This window comes from Aricia agestis, chromosome 12, assembly GCF_905147365.1.
Source record: "Aricia agestis chromosome 12, ilAriAges1.1, whole genome shotgun sequence".
NCBI classification, from domain to species: domain Eukaryota; kingdom Metazoa; phylum Arthropoda; class Insecta; order Lepidoptera; family Lycaenidae; genus Aricia; species Aricia agestis.
Genome location: NC_056417.1, coordinates 7,625,471 through 7,652,012, shown reverse-complemented (window position 1 = coordinate 7,652,012; position 26,542 = coordinate 7,625,471). Strand labels below are relative to the sequence as shown.

At 36.8% G+C, this 26,542-nt stretch overlaps 1 protein-coding gene across 2 annotated transcripts; it reads right to left on the bottom strand.

Moving 5' to 3' along the window:
* Position 1: 1 nt before the first annotated feature.
* LOC121732491 (outer dynein arm-docking complex subunit 4-like) lies at positions 2-25,337 on the bottom strand. Of its 2 annotated transcripts, none has more exons than XM_042122390.1 (13): positions 25,260-25,337; positions 23,127-23,196; positions 14,472-14,565; positions 13,444-13,601; positions 12,609-12,755; positions 10,830-11,036; positions 9,098-9,218; positions 8,567-8,748; positions 7,519-7,655; positions 5,576-5,718; positions 4,265-4,431; positions 557-708; positions 2-186 (listed from the first exon to the last, which is right to left on the bottom strand). In XM_042122390.1, exons 1-13 carry the CDS (start codon positions 25,325-25,327, stop codon positions 39-41), a joined length of 1,794 nt encoding a protein of 597 aa, XP_041978324.1. In that variant the 5' UTR covers positions 25,328-25,337; the 3' UTR covers positions 2-38. The 2 variants fall into 2 exon arrangements, with proteins under 2 accessions (XP_041978324.1, XP_041978325.1); XM_042122391.1 differs by having other exon boundaries at positions 4,265-4,428.
* Positions 25,338-26,542: the final 1,205 nt, after the last annotated feature.

Here is a 26,542-nt window from a genome sequence, read left to right as displayed (position 1 = left end):
ATACAATATAAATTTTAATTCATCAAAAAATTCTAAATTCAAATATCAAAATCCTGGAACCCAAGTGGGTGGTGTGTTTTGGTGTGTCGCGGCGGCGGCTGCGCGCGCGGCATGATGGACAGACGCCGGACAGACTTGCGCGGACCGGACTCGTCCGGACGACTGCCGGGGAGGACGGAGAAACGTCTGAAATGAGGAACTATTTTTACTGATTTCCCAAAAAGAGAGGAGGTAAACCAAGTTCTTAGCAAGCGGCTTTTCATCCAATATCTATTTATTAGTCATAGCTTTATAATCATTCGGTGAAACTAAAGGGTATCTATTGTAAACCAAAAAGTACAATGTGACAACCAAACAAACAAAAGTGTCACAATCTGATCACCATCTAACAATACCGCCCGCTCTTTGCGCATTACCCTTCCATTGTGGCTAAGAATTCTTGTAGTACGTGAACTATAATACCAAAGGTTTAAGGTAAAGTATCCATTATCAATACATAGATCACATCTTTATAAATCCTAACTATGAGCCACAGAATTTAAAAAAACATAGATACCTCTCAGTGGGTATAACTGACATCCTTCGGAACAGATGTTCTGCCTCCTTCTTCATATCCTCATCCTGCATGAGGCTGACCATGGCCTTCTCGCGCTTGGCCAATATGGCGTCCGACATCTCTACCTCTCCTTCCATCGCTATGTTTACACACTGAAATAGAATATAATATTGTAGTCACTGCAGTATCTAATTATGCCTTTAGCCAAAGTAGCGGACGAAATTTTTATATCCATAGTCCATACTAATAATGGTATAAGTTTGTCTGTCTGTTACACGTTTAGGCTGCCTTTCCACCAGAGCTGAGTGCAGCTGTGTTGCGAGGAATGTGTTTTTGAGAACCAATAGAATCACTTCATTGACATGACTTTGCCATGACATCGCTCAGCGCAGCGATGCTATTGGTTCTCAAAAACACATTCCTCGCAACACAGCTGCACTCAGCTCTGGTGGAAACGCAGCCTTAAGCCACTAAGCTGACTTTTATAAGGATAGTTTTTTTTATTCGGTAAAATATGCTATTCCGGCAAGATAAAGTCGAATTTTGGTGAAAGGAAATTGCGGGCATTATCTATGAGTATTTTACAATATTTTGTGCCACCTCCCAGGGTTTTAACCATAGCCTGGAACTGATAAATTGAACATAGCGTTACTGCCAACCGGTAATAGTGGAAACACGAACTAAGTAAATATTTTAAGGAATTCAACATAATATTTTTCAGTAAAGTAATTTATTAGTGCAGCAACATAATTAAAAAAACTTTCCACCTAAAATTTTACGTTACTTGTTTGTTACTATTTAACTTTTTGTTTTTAACTCTAAAGAGAGTCGTAATTTTCGCGTAATAGTATATTTTAGGCTGATATTATGTGAGATGGGCACATAACCGTAAAAGTTATACTTCCAGCCATAAGCCGGGGCTTCATAACGCGTTTTACACACTTCATTAGTTCAGCCTAGCCTAGCGTATGCGTAGATAAAACGATAACAGACAATTTGGCCTAGGTCTGTATACAGAATGTAACAAAACAAAATGATAACACTTTTATGTTGTTTCCTACATATTATATATACATAATATACATATTAGAGTTGACTGTGAAAGTAACTTCTTTTTTAACTTTGGTAGCATTGCTCCTTTCACAATTAACTCTATGAAAGGGATACATACAGTATTATCAGCTATCACTTTATTATGTTATACCCTGTATAGAAATTTTGATTACGATCATCATACTTAGTTTAAGATTTTTAGAATTATTGAACCATTGAATGATATACTATAATTGTATCTATAATATAATTCTTGGAATTGGTTTTTCATTTCGTTATGCGACATTTTGATAGTAGCATTATAACTTTAATTTTAGTTCAAAATAATTTGAAATTAACTCTATTAAAAATAGTATTATAAAAAGCCATAGAAACAAAACTACATTAATTACGTAGAAGAAACTGCAGACTTTTTTCTAAAGATTTGTATTTAATTGCTCGTAACTTTTAATACAACCACCGATTAAAATTCTTTCAGGTTTTGTAAACCTTTTTATCCTTTAAACTTCAATTAAAATCTTAAAAGGCTTGGAAGTTGCATAAATCGATTCTTGTAAACGGGCTGTCCTTTGAGAAGACACAATTCGCCTCAGGGCGGTACCTGCTCGGTGTAAAACGAGTCGACTGACGTTTTTTACGACTAGGAAAGGTTAAAGAAGTGTGATTTGAAATGTTTAGTACAACTGAGTTTTTATTACTTATAGGTTTTTAAATTAAAGTATTAAACTCCTTTGAGGCTGTGAATTAAAAAACTAGACTTTATTAAAGTATAAAATTATGTCAGTAGTTTAAACTATACTGTACTGGTTACACTTCTCGACCAGCCTCTTCTTTCTAGACTTCTAACTTTTAATTTGAATATTAATGTGCCTTTATTATTTTAAGGTTTTAGTTTGTACTACATAATAGTTATATATGGGAAACCTGTTATTGGCTTTATTGTTTGTTAAACGCTCTATGTAAATTTTTTTAAGTATGTAAGCTGTTGGTTTTCACAATAAATAAAATAAATAAATGGAAAGTCTTACTAACCATAGTAAGTATTCAGTAACAACAATGTTTGGGCAGAAAATACGGCATTCAGTTCACATTGTAACTTTGAAATTCAAGTTTGAAATAGGTAGCTTGACATAGCAAGTTTGTTAATTGAATCATATCTTCTTGTTTTCTAAATATAGTACAGTTTTGGATAGCTCATTGAAAAATGTATAGCCTCGCATTGACGCGTCGCGTTGTAATGCAAACTGACCCTAACGCTACCGACAGTTAATCGATCTCCTAATGTTCCAGTACCTATTTGCAAAGTTTCGTCACAATGAACACAACTAAGTAGTAGACCGACTTCAAATAAACTGACGAATCGGCGCGGGTACCGCTGCTGTCCGCTGTGAGCATGCTACGAACGGTTGAGCAACGCATCAATTCAGACCGCAACGCGACGCGTAGATGCATTTCGAAATTTGTGCTGAACTGACAGACTTCAATCGCATAAGTCGTCTTGCAAATCCATCAAACCCATACAAGTTTAAAAAAATTACATCTATGCGTCGTCTTGCGGTTTGAATTGACCCGGCCGATATGACATACTACTTCAAACGTATCGAGAACTCTTCTAAGTCGGCCTACTGGTTCGTTCTATCTATTGTGGTATCGTTAAACATAGTCGAACAAAAACCAATCATAGGCTAATTCGTGTTCAGCCTGCAAATTCCAGCTAAAATAGACTAAATAAAGTCACATCCATTGATTACTTCAATTCCAACGTACAGTCGAATTAAATCTGTGCCTCTATTCTACTAATTTATGTAGCATTGAAGCTGGTGAATAATTTTATTCAGCTTTTTACAAACTTTTTACAAAATAATTTCTGAATGTCGAAACTTATGGTGTCTACCACCGGTGTAGAATATACAATATGACATTTTGGGTCTTTTGGAACACTAGGCGCTGCCTTGTAAAGTGTCATTTTATGGACAGCGGTTGCTTACACAGTAGAGTCACTTACGTTCTCATCGCGCGCGGATTATATCCAAGTGCCAGAAGATCCTTGTAAAATGGTACAATTAATGTTGTGTCACGAAATGCCAAACCAACGTTTAACGTTTGACGTAACTTTTTTCTGTTTGATAGGAAACGCGAACTGAATCGAGCAAAAAACGAAGCTGCATCAAAGCCGTATAAAACAGTAGAATTGAGATACAATAGTCCAATTAGTAATAAATTGCTACGTTATATTTCCAGCCGTGAAGAAAATTAAGGATCCAGGCATTATAGAGCTTTGCTGTTTCAATATTTATAATTGTTTTTCTCAATTCGATGGTAAATTACAGAATTCTGGGGTGTTATTGGAGAATATTAATCATGGTTTCAATTATTGTGGTTGGATTTTACAGATTTTAATCACACGACATAATATTATATTACTGTTTAGTACACATAACTACGATGCAGAATCGTATCGCAAAAATACAACACCACAACTAGTCATACTAAAATATTCCAAAGTACGTGTGGGTAAGTAAATGTGATACGTTTTTTGCTGCGATTGTGCACGAACCTTTACAACTTCTTATTTAATTAATGAATTGACATAATATCTTCAATAAAGATAATGTAAATATTTTTATACTGGATCCAAAAAGTCTTGATACTTACAGTATCAAAGAACGTCGCTACATCGTGGTATCCAAAGGACCTGGCGAACGCGGCGCCTTCTAAGAGCGTCGCGCGGGCCTCGGGCACATTGTTGTGCTGGAGATGGCAGCGCGCGAGCAGAAACGTCGCGTTCAGCAGCCAAACGCGTTGCTCTTGCTGTCGGGCTTCTGAAAAACAACGAGTTGCACTTCGGGGGTGTAGGTAGAACTGAAAATCAAAGTAGGTACTAGAGAAGTTGATTCCTAGGTAGATGGCGGACCTAAGTAATTTGGTCGCGTTATGTCAAACTCATCCGACCGATCACAGCTAACATTGAATTGACATAAGCCGACCACATGACGTAGGTGACGGACTAACTAGGAATCAATTTCCTCGATGGCACATTTTCGAAACATGATACAAAGGAAAGGAGGATATTCCTTCTTCTACGCTGTGCCGTAGTTTACTCTTCCTACGTCTTACAAATTGTCACATGCCTTACACGAGCTTACACGAGCTTACCAGAAAAATCCTGCTTAGCTCTGATAATCTATAGCGGCGCTAAGCAGGCATTGATATAGCTACACAGTTCAGCCACAGCCCACATTTGCAAAATAATAGCTTTTACCAAGATCTACTAATTACAGTATTCCCCATGAGCACTGTAGATTTAAATAATAAATTATTTTTTATGTATGTTAGTAATTAAGGTATATATTGTATGGACCTACGTAGCCTGATTTAAATAAATTTAAATAAAAAATAATAGCAATCTTTGGCACTGGCGGTCATGATGTAAACGATTGTTCACAGAAAAACCTACATCAGCGGAAATATGCCCGCGGCACGAAATCCCGAAATACGCTTACAAAAGGACAAAAAGGCTTACCGGCTTGACATTTGAGGGCGTAGAACCTCGCTCAGTACGAGCGTTTTAACTCCTCGTGACGTTGCAATGTGAATTAACTACTCACTATTTGAACGTGAAAGCGACCGTTGATAAAAAATCTACGTCATCAAAAAGGAGAGTATGCACATCAGAGAAAAGTGAAAAAATCGTGACCTAGAAACACTCTGAAGAAGTTTCCCTTCAAAACCTAGTCGACAAATATCCAAGTGAAAGACGAAATCGACGCTCAGTTTCTCATCAGTTCAGTCCATCAATCTGTTAAAGATTGACGCGAAACCGAACGTCTAACCCACGGATTGACGTACTGATATTTTTTTTATTATATACTTTTCGGTCATCAGTCTGGCGTCAAACACAGATTGATGGACTGAACTGATCCCAGATTGACCGTGTAACCGTTGTCATATACGCTATTAGCTTACCAGCTTGACATTTGAGCGCGTAGAACCTCGCTCGGTGCGGGCGTTTGGTGTCGGCGTGTAGGCGCGCGAGCTCGTGCAGCACGTAGCAGCGCTCCGCCGCCCGCCCGAGCGATAATCCCCTCTCCAATACGCGGAGCCGCCGTCTGGAAGCGTAAAGCTGGCTCTACACGAGCGATGTATGTGTTTGTGTATAAATAAGTTGGCACGGTCTATCAGTTCGTGCAATCATACCGTTATGGCGTTTGATTATAATATCAATACTATTACAATAATATTATTAATTTAAAATTAGCTATGGACATCAGTCGCGACTGGAGGGAGCATATTTGCAAATATTTGTTGGAAGTAGAACAATACAGGGTGTAACAAATGCCTTCCCTCCCCTAGTCTTATATAATATATCTCATAGTCCCTTATATTATAGAGTTTGATGTAAAAGTAGCAGCGCTGAAAGAGTAACTTTATAAAATAATTGTATTGGCAACTTCATGACGGCATCTGTTTTCGTGGGGTGCTTGCCTATACAAATCACAAAAAAACAAATATGTATTCTTTTTCTCTCACAGTCAAATCTGTAAGAGGGCTACATGCACATCCTGATGTATTAATAATATTTAATATCACTTAGTATTGTATCTACGCCCAACGCGAGACATAACTAGCGCGGCCATCCCATCACTAGCGCGTCAATCCCAAATCTAGCCCCGCCGCGCCGCCATCTTGTCAACCAATCGAAAACCTCAAGAAGATATTTTTCAATACGTGTAAATCTTACATATGAATAAAAGCTGTGATTTTACTTGTAGACTGGTTATTGTGTGCAATTAGTGTTTCTACATAAATCACGCTTCCTGAGAAGAAACATATTGTTACTGCCTATATACGCGAAATTATTGTTGTGATGTGGCTTACTTTTGTATTTCTGTATAAAATATAAGTTGTTAAGTAGATTACACCAACGTCTATAAAAATATTAAGGTAACTCGGAAAAAGATGGTTTTTAGTTACTAAATCTACTTTGTAACTTATAACTTACTGACAAGTTATAAATAGAAACACATACAAGTTATTTCGTTAAACAATAAACAATGCGTGGGCTCAAAAAACACATAAGCTGTAAATCTTTTATGGCAAACAATTTCGAAGTTCAAAGGAAGTTAGGGGAATAAAGTGCCATGTGATGTCAACGTTCTTATAGAGTCACAACTCACAAGGCCGAGTAGGAATCGTACTATGAAATTGCTTTTTTATTTCTATACGTGATGTTATGAGTGTAATAATTATTAAAAATTAGATTTTTGTTTCACCTGAAAAAGAGTGGACCTCAGACATAGTACAAGTTTTCTTTAAGCCTTTTGAGGTAATACAAGTCGGTGAAACCAATAATAAGTTATCTTAATACAATAAAATATGGTAAAGAGTACCTGATTGTAAAGAGTACCTGATAAGACATACTTTGGATTCCGGGAATAGACAGAAAAGCAAAACTTATGTTGTAAGTATATTTTGATGATCCACAGATCAATAAGCTATGTCCACACTATGCGCTTTCGTCTTCAATTTTCGTCATTTTCTTTCAATCAACTTTCGTTTTGGCGCATTCAATACTTGAATGCGTCAACAGCTGTGTCCATACTGTGCACTTTCATCTTCAATTTTCGTCATCAACTTTCATATTGGCGCATTCAATAATTGAATGCGTCAAGGAACGCAACGCCAATATTGTCATTTTTGTTTTTTGGATACGGTCAGAGGGCATGCGTCGCGGGCATGCCTAACGTTCGCTGTTAACTGCCATAACGCATGCCCTTGACGAACAAAAAAAGGTACAGTGTGGACAAAGTAATTGCGTATTATGTCAACATCTGGCATATAATCAGTTTTTAATGGTATCTTCGACCAAACGTATTCGTATCGAAGTATTGATCATTATATTATCATACTTAGCATCCCGTGGCTGTGGAGGCCGAGTACGTATCATGGAGTCGCGGGGGCTCGGCTCGTGCGATATCTGTATGCCGAGCAGGATGTACGCGCGCCGCTCTATATCCTCGTCCGTCATCTTCTTTTTTACACGTTTCTGTTGATGGAGTATTGATTTTATAGTTGGAGTTATTTTATTGCAATACAATTTTTTTAATCAAAGTGTCGAAAACTAACGGTAAGTTAATCTTGATTGACATTATTATGGCAATTATAAGGATCTAAATGTTAATTATTATTTTGACTAGCCCTCTGACTAAAAGATGATATTATTCTACTCTTTTTGTGGAGATATGTCATAGTTCTACACTGTTGTGTCCGTGTTTATTGAGCTAGGTTCTAGACAGACAAGGACATCATAGATATAAATAATCGGCCAAGTGCGAGTCGGACTCGCGCACGAAGGATTCCTTACCGTTATAGAGCAAAATTAGGCCAAAAATTGTGTTTTTTATATGTGAGCCCCCTAAAATATTATTATTAATTATTAAATTACATAAATAATTAAGGATTTTGTGAAAATTTCATGTCCCTACCTGTTGCCATTATTGATAGCGAGCAAAAAAGCCAAAAAATCTCGTTTGTTATATGGGAGCCCCCCTTAATTATTAATTTTATTTTGTTTTTAATTGTAGTTTATTTGTTGTTGTAGCGACAATAGAAATACACAATCTGAAAGAAGTCTAGCTATAGTGGTTCTTGAGATACAGCGTGGAGACAGACAGACAGACGGATACACAGACGGACAGACGTTGAAGTCTCAGTAATAAGGTCCCGTTTTTACCCTTTGGGTAACTATAACGTTTATCTATATACCTGCTTCAACAGAGCCGTGCTATGCTGGATCGCGAGGAAAATGTTCTTAAAATCCAATAGGACCGATGCACTTAATCAAATATAGCAATCCTATTGGTTGCCAGAAACACATTCCTCGCAACGCAGCTTAGCTCAACTCCAGTAGAAGCGCAATTTTAAGGTTGTATTTCAGAAGATATTCTATTAAACTACCTGATCTAAGAAAGCTCGCGCCACGATATTCTGTAATTGCTGGATAAACTTGTCCTTCCCGGGCAACAGCTTGGCTGGGATTCTTGCGATTTGCTCCAATCCGAATTCGACAGCTTCCAGGCATTTCGCCGTGTCTCGTTCTGTGTACAGCGACTCGGCAGCTTGCAGGAGGCGCTTCGCATCTGGGTGGGTCGTACCAGAAGCGTTGTTATAGTTACAGTTATGGTAAAAGTTTATAATTAAGGATAACTTTAACTTTAGCTTTAACAATTACCATTTTTTTTGACAGATGTCTGTTGCTAAAGTTAATGAGGTTGAGAGTATAAAAATTAATTATCCATACAAATTGTCAGGAAAAATAATTTGTTATGGCAACAAAGTAAAATTTTTTAACTTTAACCCAGCGAAATCGCGTGGGTAAGGTTATTGTCCAATATGGTGTCAATTATTGCATTTAAGCAAAGATTTGACAGTTCATTTGATATTTTGTTAAAGTTGAGGTTATAGTTATAGTAAGTATGTGCAACCCACCTTTAATGTGCTGTTTTTGCGTTTTGCCGAGTCTCTCTGCTCTGGCTTTGGCGAGTCTCGCTTTAGCCTCTGCTTCAGCTGCAACTGCTGCGTATAGAGGACGCCGTTCGCGAAGAACAGACTGAAATATTTATTATTTTACTCATACTGAATACAGTTACAATTCCACTGAATAATAAAAGACATCATAATATAATTCCTTACTCAACGGGGATGCCTCATGATTGTAATTGTTTCTGTAATATTAGAAATAAAGATTTATTTATTTATTTATTTATTTATCACATAATAACTATATTTTGCGATTAGCCACTAAATAAAGGAAACTGTTTTTTTTATTTGGGATTAAAAGTAGTTCCTTACGTCTAAAAATATAATACCTGCACAGGCTAATTTTCTAAAAACTGCTCTACTAGATTTTGTTAAAAGTCGTTCAGTTTATTTCGAATTAAGAAGTTACAAACATACACACAACTCGCAAGCTCTTTCCTTTTTAATTACCTTAGTCATCATTCATGTAAAGCAGATTCCTAAGTGGACGAAATGTAAGATAAATTCATAAGCCCAATTCTCGTTAGGGTGAAGCCCACGAGCGTAATTTTGTGAGTCGTGAGTCGCAGAATTTCTGCCGCGTAAATATCTTTTCATACAAATCATGACTCACAAAATTACGCTCGTGCGAATCAAACAGGACTTTTGTATGAAACTGAATGCAGCAGAATTTCTGCCAGCCGAAATTCTGCGGCTCACAACTCACAAATTACACACGTTTGGCTTAACCCTTAACGTTTCTATCCTGTAATCCTAATCCTTAGGTAAAATTTAAAATTAATACGAGAATTGAACTTCTGAGTAAGACTAAAATTAACAACAATCTTACATAAAACATTATGCTAAAAGCAAATAATATTCCAAATTGTTTTTATCCCAAACGGTAAACACGGTGCCAATCCCGTTATTTACCTGTTGTTCATTCAAATGCGGACGCAAATATTTGTTTTACACTTGTATAGCTTCGTTTAATTCTGTTTACTCTGTAAATGAGTCGTATTGTATTTGGAATATTACTAGTCTGACGTGCTGTCTCGAGAAAATGTAGGAAATTTGGACAGCACAACTGAGGCTCTTATTTGCAGTAATATAATAATTTTCGTATTGCAATTTGTAACTTGCAGACACCTGAATACGTATTGAAAAATGCTGTAGAATAGTATACCTACTAATCAATAATTTAGTATAGATCTATGAATAATAATAGTCTTTATTATTCGTAGCATTTTGACCGCGTAGCTTGCTAATTGCTACGAATATGCTACGAGCGTGCTACGGCCTACGGAAAACGCTACGAATGTGCTGCGAGTTTTTTACCAGCACGCTTAGTATGACCACATATTATTAAGTGACACAGGAATTTATACAAGTAAAAATAATTTAAATAATGACGTTTTTAAACAAGTTAAGTATACGACAGATTTAATTTTAATACTGAAACTATAAGTGGCAGCACAATATCTAGCACATAAAGTCTAATAAAATAATCGTTAAAAAAAATCGGCAACGCACCTGCAGCTCCTCTGACGCTGCGAGTGTCCATAGTCGACGGAAATTGCTTTCCATCAGGTGACCCGTTTGCTCGTTCGCCCCCTTATTTCATTAAAAAAAAAAGGTTTGCCACCTGCCTATGAATCAACTTCTATGACAGTACTTATGTCTTGTCTCCTTATAAACTTACTTGTCTCTTTTCGATATCAGCGAGGGCCTTATTAGCCAAATCTTGGAGCTTTTCCGATCCTTGTTTGTTCGCGGAACGAAGTCGTTCGTCCCTACATAACGCCGTGAGGAAATGTTTATCATGGGCCATTTGCTCCAAATATTTGGACGCCATTAAACGAGATATATGTTCTGCCTTCTGTCTCTGCACGCGAGATATCTCTTGGACCTAGAGAATAGAGATATATCAGTATGCACTATAAAGTTTTCATCAGTAATGCATTTCCGTGATTCAATTCGCGAATTAAGAGGGCGATAAGCAAAAAATCAAACATCGTCCTTCTGTCTTCACACCCATGTCCGTCTTTTAGAGGATGTAACGATAGTAAGTGATTATACTTTAGGGGGTGTATGAGTCCCCTGTATTGAGTTCACTGTAAAAACAGCAGCGCTGAAATAGCATTTTTTTGTGATTTGTATGGGCATGGGATTCATTGCTGGAGAAAATTTCATTGCGCATACTAATTATGCTAATACTTTAGGGTGTGTATGTACCCCTTTCATACAGTTCACTGTAAAAGTAGCAGCGCTGAAAGAACATTTTTTTTTTATTTGTATGAGCATGCCCTAGCGACATGAATTTGCCCATACAAAATTTAAAAAAAGCTCTTTCAGCGCAGCTACTTTCACCACTTACACACACCCTAAAGTATAATCACTTTGTTTTGTCAAACCCAAGTAGATATATCAGCTGTATGCACAATTAAATCTCCAATGAATTTCAGTGATACAATTCGCGAATTAATGCAAAACTAGTGCCAGAAATTTTGTTATTTTCATCTTAAGTTGAAGAAGTATTATCTCAAAGTTTGCGAGTTTAAAGCCTAGCGATTCAAATTCTGTTTACTGCTTTACATAATTATGGAACAAATACCAATGACGAACAACAAAAATTAATCAGAATATTTTCTTTTAAAATTAGATATGCTAATTTTAGAACCACAAAAAGTTTTAGAAGCTTAGCTATCAGCTTTCATATAGATCTTATTTCCCAAGCCTTTGAAGATAAATCTTCAAGCAAATCATTTATTATTTGGGTTAAAAACCCATAATAATAAATGATTTGCTGAGAAAAAATACTTCTTTAGCGGTTTCTTTAAGCAATGGTGCTCGCTTCATTTAATTGATAGCTTATTTACCAAACAATTTAATACGACAGACAAGTTCTGCAACTTTTCGTCATCGTTCTACGCGAAAAATATACCATCTTCATCACCTTGATGAGTGGCAGTCTTTCACCGTGCGTTTTTCGCGTAACTTTCTGCCACGTACACGCACAAAACTCTGGAACGAAATGTCGCCAGCAGTATTTCCAGACCAAAATGACCTGACCTTCAAAGAAGAGAGCGTATTCCCTCTTAAAAGGTCGGCAACGCACCTGCAGCTCTTCTGATGTTGCGAGTGTCCATGGGCGATGGTAATTGCTTTCCATCAGGTCACCTATAACCTCACTTGCCGCCTTACTTTACTAGCTAAAAGCCGAAGCTTTGTGAGGGCTCGCGTCGTTTTTCTGCGTGGTTATAATCCTTAAGGCAGTTTTTTTAATATATTTTAATAGTAACCAAAACTTGACTGACTGATGATAACACATCTACCTAAAAATAAAAATTACTATGTTGAAGCACAAATCAATAGGTGTGATAGTTTTTCCGTAAAGTGTACTACAAAAGTGCTCAGGTTGTGGAATATACTAGAACTCGCTTCGCTCGCATTGATAAAATGTCCAGGATATTCCACTAACCGCTATAGACGGTGACGCTTGTCTTGTGAGTCTCGGAGGGTCCCCTTTGATATCTATGCTCACAGACCTCCTGGTTTCTTCGGGCTTGTTCGTTCTAGACGCGTACGCCAATACCTTGCTGGCACTGGTGTCGCAGCATTCCCTGATCTGAAACACCGACCCTAATTAATAATAACGTGTGTCTACGTGTGTCTGTCTTTTATAATACAAAATTATCTTTTTAATACCAAATTAAGTTGTCTATTGTCTTTCGACTCATTTGCATTTATTATTTCTTTTACAACGTTTACCAGGAAAATTAATTTTATAACATCTAAGAGGACTCTTATTAACTAGCGCAAGTAGAAAGATAAATAGAAAGAGATAATATGAAATTATTTTTATTTTTTAGCCCTTTTTGTTTGCTTTTAAAATTGTGAAAGCCATTTAAAGTCGACCGTAAACATAGCTAAACGCATGTTTTTAAGCGACTTAAGCCGCACATTTATTCAAAGACCCTATTTAAGTTAATGAATCCTTATTAATTGCTGTACCTACCTCAAAAACCATTGACGTATAATATGTTGGACATCGCTGGTACACCAAATTATGAACGCACTGAACACGTTTCAAGCCACAAAATCTATTAATTGAAATTGTATATTGAAGTACCGAACTAAGTACAAATAATTGACGGTGTTTTTGCCGTTTCATCTGTACATTTTTCATTTTATTACCTATGTCCCAATGGGGTATAATATCTATGCCTGCTAACGTATATATATAAACGCCTCAATGCCTGTTATGCCTGTTTGACTGTTATGCTTATTATGCCTGTAAAGCGTATAATTCCTACCGTTTCTTCAGCACATCTGGCGCAGTCGTCGAAGTGTGGGGGATATCTCCGCAGCCTCTGGCCGCGGTGTGCGAACACCAGTGCGCGCTCAAACTCACACTTCTCATATTCGGTCTGCGCACGGATGTGTAGTGCGGTGGTGTTGGATGGCTCTAATTCTGTAAGAAATGTATTACTGTTGCCAATAACGTACACCAGATATTTTAAGCCTTATTGCTACGTAATAAAGTTCAAAAGTATCAAATAATTGCATGTTGATGGAAAACTTTGTGTGGCTACATTAGATTAACTCGCTATATCGCGCTAAAGCTGACAGTTTGGTAAGAAAATTGGCAAAAGCAAAATTTTATATTCTTACGTGATGTCGCATCTATAAATAATTTTACTAAGAATAATAATAATTATTTATCTTATAGGCATGGGCGCCGGCAGAAAAATTTCCAAGGGGTGCAGATTTTAGTTTTCTTTCTGTTCTTTTCTTTTTACTTTTTACGAACAACAATGACTGTCTATTTATCAACATAAAACATTTAGTGCCGAAACATTACGAACTATCCTTGTACGGCATGGTAATAGGGTTACAAAATGCTTTTTATTTCAATAATTCCTCTTGATCCCGAGATTCCCAAGGGGTGCAAGTGCACCCCCTGGCACCCCTCTGCCGGCGCCCATGCTTATAGGATAACACTACAGGCAACTAACATATTACAGTATTTCTGTACTGCAAACTATAAAAAATCTCTATTTAATAATTCTGATGCAAAACCATACTCCTCCAATCTTTACTGCGATCTTTATGTCAAAATAGTGTTTCTATTGGAAAGCGGGAGCATCTGGGAAAAACTTTATGAGCTACAACTTTTATGCGAGACGAGAAGTAATTGCATGCGCTTTCATCACTCTGAAATAAACTCTAATCTATAGAGGATAGATTTGAAATTCGTACTATTGGCCCTTTCGGCAATGCATACGCTTTAGTCAATGTAAAATCATCTCTAAAATAAAGGTAATAGATTTGAGATTCCTACCGGTGGCCCTCTCGGCATCTGCAAGGGCTTCGACATAATGCGTCGCTTTGGCCCGAGCTAAACTTCGACCGAGGAGAGCTCGGACGTCGGACTCCTGTAAACAAGTCTTTATGTAATTGGATTAATCTTATAACTTATTCCTACTCATTATTTCCTTTGAACTAATAAACGGAAAGCCTTTTGAATGTTAGCATTAAGCGTATAGGAACAAAGTGGAGGAATTCTGTGAAACTCTCCAGCGTTTTCATTATAAATGTCAATTAGCATGAATTCATTATATTTATATTTCAGAGAATTACAGTCCTTTAAAGCTGCTAGCCATAGCTACATATAACCTTAAATATCAAATATTTTATACGTGGGAGAGCCATGCTTCGGCACGAATGGGCCGGCTCGACCGGATAAATACCACGTTCTCACAGAAAACCGGCGTGAAACAGCGCTTGCGCTGTGTTTCGCCGAGTGAGTGAGTTTACCGGAGGCCCAATCCCCTAACCCCTACCCTATTCCCTTCCCTACCCTCAACTATTCCCTTCCCTTCCCTACTCTCCCCTATTACCCTATTCCCTCTTAAAACGCACTTGCAGCTCTTCTGATGCTGCGAGTGTCTATGGGCGACGGAAGTTGCTTTCCATCAGGTGACCCGTTTGCTCGTTTGCCCCCTTATTTCATAAAAAATAAATAAAAAATAATACTAGTATTAATGTACAGTAGATTGTACAGTAGGTAGTTAAACTGTGTTTTTAAAATCAAACTGCAAATCGAACAACAACAAGCTGCATGACGTGATACTGCATTGTTTTATTATTTAGACTTATCTAAAACCTTGCTAATCTATGTTTCTACTTTGTAACGAAATATCTTAAAAACCTGAACTTATATAAAGAAAATTTCTAAGAAACATAGTATGATCAGGGCACAAAGTTCTTACAGGAACAGCTTTTAGTTTTCAGGCACCAAAACTACTGTGTGTGTTATTTATACCAATAAAAGAGCACGCTCTATCTTGGCAGTTCCTATATTCTGTCGACAAAGTGGTCTAGACAGGTCAGCGTGATATACCACAAGCAAGCCGTAGTTTTGAATGCACCGCACGACCTGTCTTCGTAACCAATTTTCCCAAACGACTGTAGTATAAAATATGTATAAGTATGGTATTTCCTGGTAAGAAGTAATATAAAATATTTGATTCGCAATGTATACATTATCTAAATAAATAAATAAATCTTACTACAGCTCATAAGCAAAATGCCATATTTATTTTCTAGAAATAAAGACTATAGTTAGTACTCTATCTTATATCTTTAAACTAGCAATTATTGTATATCTATAATAAAACTCAAAGGTGACTGACTGATTGACATAGTGATCTATCAACGCACAGCTCAAACCATTGGACGGATCGGGCTGAAATTTGGCATGCAGGTAGATGTTATGACGTAGGCATCCGCTAAGAAAGGATTTTGATAAATTCCAACCCCAAGGGGTTCAAATAGGGGATGAAAGTTTGTATATAATAATATTTTTTAACGCGAGCGAAGCCGCGGGCAAAAGCTCGTTTAATATAATTGGGATCTCGGAATCGGCTCCAACGATTTTCATGAAATTTAGTATAAGTACTTATAGGGGGTTTCGGGGCGATAAATCGATCTAGCTAGGAATCATTTTTAGAAAATGTTATATTCGTGTTTTATCGAATAACGAGCAAAGCTCGGCCAAATGGCTAGTATTGCTTAAGAGGAAATTATACACTCGAAAAACATAACCCTCAAGTCACAGTCGAGTAAATAGGCAATATAAAATGTTTGATCCCTGAACAGAAAGCAAAATATTATGTAGAAAACCCAGTTGTTCTATAATAAAATATACTTGACGAATATAGTGAATAAAAATGTGCGGGGAAAACGTTGAAAGTCAGTCTGAATCTGTGCATCGCTGAAAATGTTTCACAATTTACAAGCACTACATGAAAGTTAGTATTCAAATGCGAATTATACTTCACAATATTATTCATATTTTTGGTATCTACCTTGCAATTTAAGCCGAATCGCGCAAGATAAATTCGTTAGAATTCTTGAGCCTTATTATAAACGGAGAACAATATGGTTTTTGTCGGAAAATGTACGTTTTACTCTCAAATTTCGTTAAACAAATTTCGATGCAACACATTCGCGGGCGTTATCTAATTAATGATAATAGGCTACGAAATTATTCTACTTAGATTATCTACATTATTATTCTATTATAAGGACTTAAAAACAGCCTTTCAAAAGGAAATATAGTTCAACCACCTCGATTCCACAAAGGGAGGGATTATTTTGAAGCAAAATACGTAATTCTAATATTATATTATTTCAATACGAACATTCTCACATTGGCCGTGAGATTTCATAATACAGCGGGAAAACTTTGCGAATAAACTTGTCTGAGATGAAAATTAAACATCGCGACGCCCGCTCGTAATTTGGAGCTCACAAACGTTGATGTACGAACAATTTTTTAATACTACCGAACAATTTATTTTTGTCTCTGGAAGCCCGTTAACTGCCTTTGAATTTAGTTCTCTTATAACTTTACTCGTGTTTAGAAATAGATTTAAATAGTTGTTATGGAAATTATTTAATATTATTTAGTTTCAACAAGTTTTCATAAAGTGGGCACCAAAGACTTTTTAAATTTTGACGCTATTTTACAAACATAACTAGCTGTTTAACCGAGCTTTGCTCGGTATCCGATGAAAATGACATTTTCTAGAAATGATCTCGGAATCGGCTCCAACGATTTTCATGAAATTTAGTTTAAAGGGGTTTCGGGGGCGATAAATCGATCTAGCTAGGAATCATTGCTAGAAAATGTAATTTTATTCGTGTACTCGAATACCGAGCAAAGCTCGGTCAAATAGCTAGTAAATTATAATATGAGTATAATTGTTAATTTGTATGTTTTCAACATGTAAGCTAATATTTCTTTTTTAGTTTCGATTATACAGTTCTGATGCTGTGTCGAATTAATTAAATTAGAAAATGGTATTCTTACAAAATATCAAACGAATTTCTCTTAAATTATTTTTTTATTATACGAAAGTATTTTAAAAGCAGACAAATTGCGAATTGGGGTAGCCATATCTACAAAATATTTTAAGCTCCTGGGTTTTACGTGCGACGCTCCTGATTCATACGTATGTAATATCTTTACACATCTATACACATTTAAATAAAATTGGAGTGTCTGTTTGTAATATTGAAATAACCGTTTTTTTACTACAAGCATATGAATATTTAGACGGTACAGACATCAAAATAACAATTTTTAGAATTTTTGTCTGTCTGTATGTCTGTCTGTTTGTTCTGGCTAATCTCCGAAATGGCTGGACCGATTTTGACGGGACTTTTATTGGCAGATAGCTGATATAATAAGGAGTAACTTAGGCTACTTTTAACCGACTTCCGAAAAGGAGGAGGATATTTTTTACTTTTTTATGTTTTACCTATGTATTTTACTCCGCCGTTTGTGGACCGATTTTCATAATTATTTTGTTGTTGCATAAGATATGGTCCAAATTAGATACCATGTTCATAAAAAATAATAAAATAAAATAAAAAATGTTTTATTTCTGAGTAAATTTGAATCAAATTTTTTCAGAATGTCTACCTGATGCCTACCACCGGTTCGGGAACTACCCCGGCGAGAAGAACCGGCGTAAGAAACTCGCACGGGTTCCACTTTTTACCAAAAAAGTGAGAGAAAAATTATTCTTTTAAAATAAAGTTTACAATTTTGTAACTTAATATTATATACAATGTCAACATACATAATTGTAAGTCATAATATAATAATGTAGAAGTAGCCTTGCAAGAAGCCATCCTACTCCCAAGATGTGCCATCTTCTATGAAATCATTGACCTTATAATAAGCTTTGGCACACAAACGCTCTTTGACTACTTTTTTAAATTTATTAATGGAAAGATTTTGAACGTTTTCTGGGATTTTATTGTAAAGGCGTATACATTGACCTTTAAAAGATTTACTGACTTTACTAAGTCTGATCACTGGCATGTCCAGCTTGTGCTTATTTCTAGTATTTCTACAGTGAATGTCACTTTTAACTTTAAATTTATTTATATTTTTTCTAACATATATTACATTATCCAAAATGTATTGAGAAGCAACAGTTAGAATACCAATTTCTTTAAATTTATCTCTCAGAGATTCTAAAGCAGACATTTTATAAATAGAACGTATGACTCGCTTCTGCAGCACAAATATTGTATTAATGTCGGCAGCGTTTCCCCATAAAAGGATTCCATATGACATCCTACTATGAAAATAACTAAAATATACTAATCGTGCCGTGTCTTCGTCAGAAATTTCTCTAATTTTTCTGACTGCATATGCTGCAGAACTGAGCCTACCTGCTAGATTAGCAATGTGGGGACCCCACTGTAATTTACTATCAAGTGTAATACCTAGGAATACAGTGTTATCTACCAAATTCATCTTCTCATCATTTAATAGCACATTGGTTTGGACTTGCCTAACATTGGGCAAAGTAAACTTTATACATTTAGTTTTACTAGAATTTAAAAGTAAGTTATTAACATTAAACCAATGTACTATTTTTGAGAGAGCACTGTTTACCTCGTCGTAGTTCGACTGTTGTCGCTTCACTTTAAAAATAAGTGAAGTGTCATCGGCAAAAAGCACTATCTCATTATTATTATCCTTTACTAGATAAGGTAAGTCATTTATATAGATGAGAAAAAGAAATGGGCCTAAGATAGATCCCTGTGGGACACCTAATTCTATTTTGGTTCCATTGGACCTTTTACTATTTACCTCAACCCTTTGAGTCCTATTTTTAAGGTAAGAAGTCAAAAGGCTGAGAGCAGAGTCCTTTATGCCGTAGTGGCGCAGTTTCCTGATCAATGTAGCATGCTCAACACAATCGAAGGCTTTGGAGAGATCGCAAAACACACCTAAGGCATCCTGCGACTCCTCCCAAGCTTCAAAAATACTACAAAGAAGTCCTATACCAGCATCCGTTGTGGATCGACCCTTAGTAAATCCGTATTGGTTATCGTGCATAATGTTCATTCTTTGTTATCAACTTATCACTTTTTTTTACGCGGACGAAGTCGCGGGTAACAGCTAGTTCTTCAATATAACCTCAAACTCTCTACATCAATTTGCAGCGAAATATTAATATAATTTTATTTAAGTACTATTCAATAACATTGAACATCTTCGTTTGTATGTAAGAACCCGTTCACTATGAGAACCATTGAAATATCATGTCAGCTTTTACGCAATCTTAGCCTATTTATAAATGTAGGAACATTATATTATTGAAACGTAAAGTCTACTAACGTAGCATGTGAAAGTTTATGTACCTACATGGACTATGTTTGTTGTAGACGTATGCTACTGTTTCACTTAATTTTATTGGCATTCTTAGTTTTATCGCACTTAAGAGGAGTCCACACCACCCTTTTTTCCATACAAACGTTGTCCCCTGTTTCCTCCCTGGATAATGCTAGTAGAGTTATAATTTTTTTCCTGAATATCTACGGCCACTAATACAATGTCCCTATGTTTTCTTTTTTTTCATAATTTAATTATTAAATAAGATATGAACGTTCAAAAACCCAATAAAATGGCCAGATTTTCCGCTGCGTTCAAACGTCCAGAAAACAGATTTGGCTAGATTATACAAAAAAAAGCAAAACATAGGAACACAGCTCAATCCTTTTTTTAATCTTTAATGAAAAAACTACTTAAATCGGTTAAGTTTTGGAGAAGGAATCAGGGGACAACGAATCGTTGATTTTTTGGATTTTCTGCAGTTGTCTCTATCGCGTTCTGCGGTATAGGCTTGAGGTAAGGGAGACAGCTATAGATATTACACGTACTTTTTTTTCATTTCTCTAGCCCCTGGTGTATCCTCTTAAGATTATTCTTATGAGTTTTGCCCTACAATAAAACATATTTTATATCAGTGGTCAGCTTCTTCCAATGTATTGTAATTTGATGGAAATACCTTACAAGGCATTTCCATCAAATTACAATACTTTCGAAGAGTAGCTACTTTTGGGCTGGATTTAAAAACATCCGGGGAAAGCTCGTTTTTGCCGCTACACCGGGAGATCACAAGCATCAGTAGATATGTAACGATTCATATAAATAGCGGTGCGGTTAAGATTCGCGCTATCATGTACCATCGAGGAAATTGATTCCTAGGCCGTTGATAGACCAACGTCATTTGGTCGGATTATTTAGACTGGGTTGCACCAACTAACTTTAACTTTAACCTTAACTATAACCGGAAAAATTGACAGATGTATGATAATATGGGGTGTTTGGACGCCATATTTAACTTTAACTTTACCCACGCCTCTGGTGCAACCCAGTCTTAATAGTTAATTGTGATCTGTCGGCTGGGTTTGACGTAACGCGACCAAGCTACGTAAGTCCCCCAACTGCCTAGGAATCAACTTCCTTGATAGTACATACAATTGCTTGTGATATCGCGATGTAACCGTTAAACCGCGCGGTCGGGCGGACGTATATAAATCGAGTCTAAGGGTTGATTCAGACCGCAACGCCACGCGTAGATGCATTTCTAAATTTATATGGATTTAAAAGATTTGCAAGACGTCTCACGTAATTGAAATCTGTCAAATCCATACAAATATATGCCGCGCCGCGCCTCGCCCGCCTCGTCGCGTTGCGGTCTGAATTGACCCTTAGTTGATTTTCAATTAACACACTCGGGTCGGTCATACCATTTTCGTTGCTCTACCAACATTTTTACGGAAGGATTGAAGCGTTCCAACATATTAGAGTTATCGTTCCATAGGATGTTATTTCGATGGTGATTTCCTTCCTAAATCGCAAACAGTGTTCAAGGATGTATCGATTTTGAATTAGTCTGGGAATGGGCGGCTTATGAGTGACGGATTGGCCGAAATCAATTACTGCTAACTGATCGCTATGGCCACTGGTCTACGCCATGGCAAATATCAAACTATTAATGTAAGGCTGAAAATTTCGGAATTCAGGATATGGGAAGGCGTAACTACTAGAGAAAACGAGGCTTAAATTAAGAAGAAGATAAGTTATCTTCATCTATCACAAATGTGAAAATGCGCCTTAAAAACATAGAGAACTTTAGGTACAATTTATTGTTTACGATAGTCGGTTTAAATAAACTATATACAAAATATTTAACAGTGGACATCCTACCAAGCGCGGAAGTATGCTTTATCGCTGTATGTTACGATACGACCTGCAAACCTTCAAGAAAAGAGCGTATTCCCTCTTAAAAGGCCGGCAACGCACCTGCAGCTCTTCTGATGTTGCGAGTGTCCATGGGCGACGGTAGTTGCTTACCATCAGGTGACCCGTTTGCTCGTTTGCCCCCTTATTTAATAAAAAAAAATGTTTGCTCAGGTTAGAAAACATAACATATTTGAATAATGAGATTGTATAGTTAAGACCTCAGAAAACATCGATAGAGTCATTCAGGATTGTGACGCTACTAGCAAAAATAGCTTCCAAGCTATAAAGTGTTTCATTTTGAATTTATAGTTTATCAGTAATTCCTGATTGCATCCTTATTTTTATTAGCGAAGACAATAATAAAATAAGAAGACAGACAGACACACTTTCGCATTTATAATATTAGTATATTACTGCATGACTGGTGAGACATTTGCAATACTTAAGGAGTGTATTCGGTACTCGATTTTCATTATAATTATGTAATAAAATTAGGTACCTACTTAATTTTTTACCAAATTTCCTTTTAAATAAATGAATCATGTATCCTGAGTGAATTACGCGGCTAGGCAAGTAGGCATACTATGCGGCCAGCGCGGCGGCGTGTGCCATCAAAGAAACACTGCGCCGCTACCCCCCGCGCGCGGTGTCCATGCGTTGGGTAAATATTTATTTATATAACTTTAAGCTACATTTACTCAGTAATCAATTTATATTTTTTTTTCATCTAATATTATAGCCAAATATCATGTCGTCGAGTATTGAAAATGTCTCACCAGTCATCTATACATCTATACATATAAATAAAATTGAAGTGTCTGTTTGTAATATTGAAATAACCGTTTTTTACTACATGCATATGAATATTTAGACGGTACAGACACCAAAATAACAATTTTTAGAATTTTTGTCTGCCTGTATGTCTGTCTGTTTGTTCCGGCTAATCTCCGAAATGGCTAGACCGATTTTGACGGTACTTTTATTGGCAGATAGCTGATGTAATAGGGAGTAACTTAGGCAACTTTTTAACCGACTTTCAAAAAAGATGAGGATATTTTTTACTTTTTAAAGTTTTACCTATGTATTTTACCGTGGACCGATTTTTCACATTTTGTTGACGCGGACAAAGTCGCGGGTAAAGCTGGTGTTTTATAAATATGAAAGTGTCTTTTACCTCTTCACGGCTAAACCGCAAAAACGATTTTGATTTTTGACATGGAGATACTTTGAGTCCCGGGAAAGGACATAGGATACTTTTTATCCCGGAAAAATGTACGGTTCTCGCGCAATAAACGAATTTTGGCACAACGGAGTTCTAGTTTTAGAATGTAACTTTATTGTTGAAGTACAACGTTATGATATAATGGAATCACTCACATTCCATCTCAGGGCCTCGTTGTATGCGAGGATCGCTTTCTCGAATTGCTCCAAGCGCTGCAAATAATTCCTGCAAGATAATTCAACATTTATATCCAGGTATCCAGGTGCAATTTTACTTAGTATGGGATTAGACGACGTGATGTACGCTGCCTAGTTTATACTATTGTATAATAATAATAATATTATAACGCCTCCGTAGTCTAGTGGTATAGAGCGCGGCTCTTGACTCGGAGGTCGTGGGTTCGATTTCCGCGTTGGAACTATGTTATTTCCAAGTTTTGTTAGGACAGTGCAGGCTGGTCACCTGATTGTCTGACAAGTAAGATGATCCATGCGTCGTATGGGCATGTAAAAAGTCGGTCCTGCGCCTGATCTCTCGCCGGTCGTGCCGGTTTTCCGTCCCACTGGGTTATGAGAGTAAAGGAATAGAGAGTGCTCTCGTGTACTGCGCACACACTTGGGCACTATAAAATTACTCCTGCGTAGATGACCTGGTTTCAACGAAACCGGCCACCGAAACCGGTGTGGGAGCTATTATTATTATTACTATTGTATAAGTACCTATTATTTTGTGCTTATAAAAGAATTTGAATTTGAATTGCATACCACCGGGAGTCGGGACTAAAAGACGGTAGAACAGGTTCAAAAATATACTAAGCTAGATCAATAGACTACACCATACCTACTGGATTAACCTTTTCTCATAATTATTTCTAAAGTTCACACGTTTCTTTTCGCAGAGCACTTTTCTAATTATCTACGTTTTTTGGCTATGTTTTCAGTAACTGTGACCAAACAATATTACATCACATCGTCTGAAACTATAACTCTTTCTCCTTAAATTATGCTAAGGCGCGTTACATCTTTGGTATAAAACCACTGATAAAAAAAGTTAAATATGTAATGGAACTTCTACATTTTTGTGCTTCCCTGTTTTGTCCTAAGGCCGTGTTCACACCAAACCGACTGTCAGCCGCCGAATGTGAGCGAACTTTACGCAGTTTATTGTATTTCCATACATATTCACAAGGGCGTCGCCAAGGGGAGGCAAAGAGGGGCAGCTGCCCCCCCCCCCCACATTGGACTCTGTACTGTCACAAAATATATATTTGTATAGTACTAAGATACTGTTTTTATAATCGCTGTATATGTAAGGCTCGTAGTACAAGTGAAAACCTTCATGTGCTGTCGACTTTACCTACAATTCATACTTACTTTCCTCATTCGTAGACAATGAGAAAAGTATGAATTGTAGTAGGTAAAGTCAATTTGCCCCCCCCCCCCCCTGCGCCATCACTTCACATTCACTTTTTCGTTCATACCTAATCGACAATACGTTATTACGCTAGGCGCACATTCGATACCGTATATTTTCACGTTCACAGTGAGCCTGCTCACATCCGGCGGCGTATAGTCAGTTTGGTCTCAACACGCGCTAATGGTTTGCAACTGTCCAGTAGCTCGTAAGCAGCTTGTTACAGGACTATTAGTTTAATAATAATTATTATTCTCGTGGGATCACTAATTGTTATAGTTTTACTTCTGTGGCTTTCGACGACCTCTGTGGCTCAGTGGGTGGGCCGTCGGTAGCTCAAGCCGGGGGTCGCGGGTTCGAATCCCGCCGACGGAACAAAAAGTTTTCAAAGTTCCTGGGTCATGGGTGTGTATTAAATATGTGTATGATATAATAAAAAATTTAAATATATGTATAGTATAAAAGTATTAAATATATTTCCGTTGTCTGGTACCCGTAACACAAGTCCTTCAGGTACTTAGCACGGGGCCAGACTGACGTGGTGTGAAGCGTCCATAGATATTATGATTATTATTACTCTACATTACACAATTGCGTATGATGATGACAGTACCCTAAATTAAATATCATGAATAAGATATTATAATACTAGGTAACGCCCGCAACTCCGTTGCGCCAAAACCGTTTTATCGCACGGGAACCGTAAAATTTTCCGGGATAAAAAGTATCCTATGTCCTTTCCCGGGACTCAAAGTATTTCCATGAGAAATTCAGCAAAATCAGTTCAGCGGTTTGGACGTGAAGAGGTAACAGAGAGACACACTTTCGCATTTAAAATATCAATATGGATATTTTAATAATAGACGAATACTCACCCTCTAGATCGATACAAAGAAACAACATTACAAATCGGTTTTTCCTGCGGCACCAATTTTTTTCTCATTTTCCAACAATGTGTCACCAAAATGTAATATCTACATATTTTAATCTAGCTGGTTTCGATATTGAATCAGACATACCACATTTAGCTTAATATGTTCATAGTTAAAACAATATCTTTCTTCCTCGTGCCTACAGCCTAATCCAGGGGTTCCCAATCTTTTTCAGCCTGCGGGCGCAGTTGCGCGTCACAATATTTTGTCACGGCGCCTTACTCTACCTAGCCAATAAAAAATATACTCACCTACTTACATAAATATTGTAAACACCTTTAATGATTATAGTTGCGTAATACAGGTAAATAAGAATAAACAACGTATTTAATCATCCACCTGCTTCACCAAATTAATATTATATTAGGGAGTGCCTCCGCTGCCGGCGCCGGTTGCCGAGATAGCTGCCGGCGCCGTATTCCGAAGTTTGCCGAAGTCACGCGATGTTTGCCGAATAGGCTGCCGGTGCCTATTCGGCAAACATCGCTTGTCAAATGTAAATATTTTTTATATAATATATTTTGTGGTTTTGGAGATCGGCTCACGGCGCCCCTCTTGCCTTTCCACGGCGCTCAGTTTGGGAACCCCTGGCCAAATCAAATGATTTGACGTTAGATTTTAGACTTTTTTTGGCACTTGACTTACTGATAGTGGGTTTAATTCTACGAATAATAACACCTATCGTGGGTTCAATTCAATCAATTATTGGATCTTGTATTAGTAGTTTAATAAATAATAATATCGAAGTAGGTATTTATTAATATAATTAATCAATGAGATGGATATAATGTTTCATTACTTTAACTTAACATAACCTTACCAAACCTTTATAATATTTTCAAGAACGATGCATATATTACTAACGATATTATTCAGTATCCATAATAATCTGAAACAGATCAATATTAAACTGAAATATTTATGAGACGTAGCACTTATTATAATTAGCTACGGGTACCAAGGGAAATCCCGCAAGAAAAGTTCCAATTACTTTTAAGTTCAGAAATATTTTTCTTAAGAATTCATAAGATTTCAATATAGCCTAGATTTTGGTTAATATTTTAGTATTTAGTTTGTAATTTAATAATGACCGTCAAGGCTGACTTTAGCTTTGAGTTAAATAATTAAAAAAATATATATATTTTACTTGAACAATTACGGACGACTTATATATTTTTATACTCTACGAAAAGCTTAGAAAGCGCAAGTTCCGTAAGGACCCTGAG

Coding starts and splice junctions, on each gene's coding strand:
- LOC121732491 (XM_042122390.1), bottom strand. CDS start 25,327: ATGAGAAAAAAATTGGTGCCGCAGGAAAAACCGATTTGTAATGTTGTT. Junction 5,719..7,518: donor CCACAGCCACGGGATGCTAA/GTATGATAATAT, acceptor TTACGCTTCCAG/ACGGCGGCTCCGCGTATTGG. Junction 709..4,264: donor TAGCGACGTTCTTTGATACT/GTAAGTATCAAG, acceptor ATTCTATTTCAG/TGTGTAAACATAGCGATGGA.